General features: G+C 49.5%; 1 protein-coding gene across 1 annotated transcript; it reads left to right on the forward strand.

The window, feature by feature from the left end:
- EI90DRAFT_3139542 (uncharacterized protein) lies at nt 1–582 on the forward strand (the record flags this gene model as incomplete). The annotated part of the gene is made up of 2 exons (XM_039064935.1): nt 1–238; nt 284–582. 2 exons carry the CDS (start codon nt 1–3, stop codon nt 580–582), a joined length of 537 nt encoding a protein of 178 aa, XP_038907640.1.
- Between the last annotated feature and the right edge of the window lie 1,684 nt (nt 583–2,266).

A 2,266-nucleotide genomic window follows, 5' to 3' on the forward strand; every position in this document is an offset into this window, starting at 1 on the left:
ATGAGCCAAGATGACTCCGCCAACCGACCCTCCGGGAGCCAACAAGTCCCTGCTGACAGACCCTCCGAGGGACAACAAGTCCCACTGGAACAACCAAGAGATGGTGTCTTCGATTCGCTCCTGCAAGACCTCGATCAGATCCTCACCGATTACAACCTCCAGAAATCGTCCATATTCGAAGCGTACAATGCAGTCAACGCACGGTTGGAGTCAGAGTCAGACCTTACGACCACCCAATGTGCAGACACCTCAAAGAGGTACGGAGACTGACTCGAGGTCGCAGCTCGCTCCCGAACAGAAGCTGGAGTTAGAGGATCGCGAGGTGAGCAACCAAGTAGGCGAGATGAGACCGCTGCTCGAGCGGATGGGGCTCACGAATCAAGCCCTGATGATTTGCCTGGGTCTCCCGATTTGGGAGGAGTCAATATCTTTCAACCACCATCCAAAATCCGCCGTCTCCTCTCAAAAAGCTACCAGGCTACAATTGTTATGAGGGTTCCCCTCAAACTGGATGGCCGAGCTTGCAGCGCCTTCGGCGCTGCGCTGCAAGCTTGGCCATCCAGTTTGGGAGGAACCCTCTAACAAACCATACTGCAATTTCAAATTAAATATGCTATCTTCATTTGTATGCAAAGTGTTTAGTTCAGGCAATGGTCTATTTGATTGCAGTAAATAAACTCCATACTGTTGGAATAACCATCAGGGATGGAGTAACCTCCCTGGCATAATGGGTGAGTAGTGTATGGATGCATGCTAGAGGTCCTGGGTTCGATACCAGGCTTGTCCATTTTATGTCATTCATCCAGTCACCTGATTTACATTAGTTGAATTCATGACATAATTCTATAGCACTAGCAACATGAATTTCTTCACATACTCAATCCAAGAATCTGAGCCATATCCATGCATTCAGTGTCAGGGATCGCTTGTCAGTCCAAGTCAAGTATCACCCAAAAACCTAGTCATAGACAAAGCTGAGGTTCCAACCCTCAGCAACACATAGGGCTATATACATGAGAGATATGAATCAATTGGAAGAAAAAGGATCAACAGAACTAAATGATGAGGTAGGCAACAAAGTAATAAAAACAGGGAGATACTCAGATCAAGGGGTGGAGTCAGATCAGGGAAAGGGGTGAGAGAGTTATGGGCTGATGCAGCTACATGCGGTGATATATGTAGTCATATGCTATGTCTCTGACATTCAGATTGGCCCACAAAGATATGCCAATATGGGTCTGATCTGCTAGGAGCCCTAGATGTCAGGTAGAGGGAGGGTGCATGGACACTCCTCCACATTAAAGTCTTGGCAGGTGACTGATAAAAATGGAAGCAGGATTGCATATATACATGTTACCCAGGGAAATCAATGTTATTAAGTTGCCATCATAGTGTACCTGATATTAATCAGAGACAGCTAGCCATGTGTTCTGCACTTGCTCACTGTCCTTACTCCACATTGGTCACTGCAGGGGCTGTCCTGCTCTGCTCCATATGGCATTATTAAAGAGATACGTTCCCACCACACCACAGCCCCATACCCAACTTCCCAACCCCCTACCCAACCCAACCCACCAACCCAAACCCCCAACCACCAACCCAACCCATGGGCAATTACTTTCCAGGCATGCATACACTCACTCACTCACTCACTCACTCACTCACACAGCACACAGCACACAGCACACACAACACAGCACACAGCACACTCAGCACTCAACACTCAGCACTCACACACACACCACACACCACACAGCACACCACACTCACACACCGCACTCACACACCACATACCACACCACACTCACACACTGCACTCACACACCACATAATACCACACCGCACTCACACACTGCACTCACACCCCACACAGCACTCGCACACCACACACACACACTCAGCACACTCAGCACTTGCACACACACAGCCCTTACCCAAACAAATGCATGCCTTGCAAGCTCAGCCAACAAACCACTGTCTCTGTCATATCCATACAATCCCGACCTCCACTCCAGGCTCCTGGAACTCCGAAACTGACTTCTGGAGTCCTACTTCCCTTCTGTCACCTTCTCCTTGCTGACTCCCAAGAGGTTATCCCACCTCCGGCTCCGACACCACCTTCGGTCCGACTCTGGAACATTCCAGGTCCGACCTCAACCTTGACACCTCCCAGACAAGCACACAACACCTATGCTCCCAACTCTGGACCTCCACTCCGGAATCCTGTTTGTGTCTCCATCTCTGGAACCTCTGGTCCTAGCTCCGA

The sequence above is a fragment of the Cantharellus anzutake genome (assembly GCF_015039405.1).
Source record: "Cantharellus anzutake strain C23 chromosome Unknown EI90scaffold_272, whole genome shotgun sequence".
In the NCBI taxonomy this organism is placed as follows: Eukaryota; Fungi; Basidiomycota; class Agaricomycetes; order Cantharellales; family Hydnaceae; genus Cantharellus; species Cantharellus anzutake.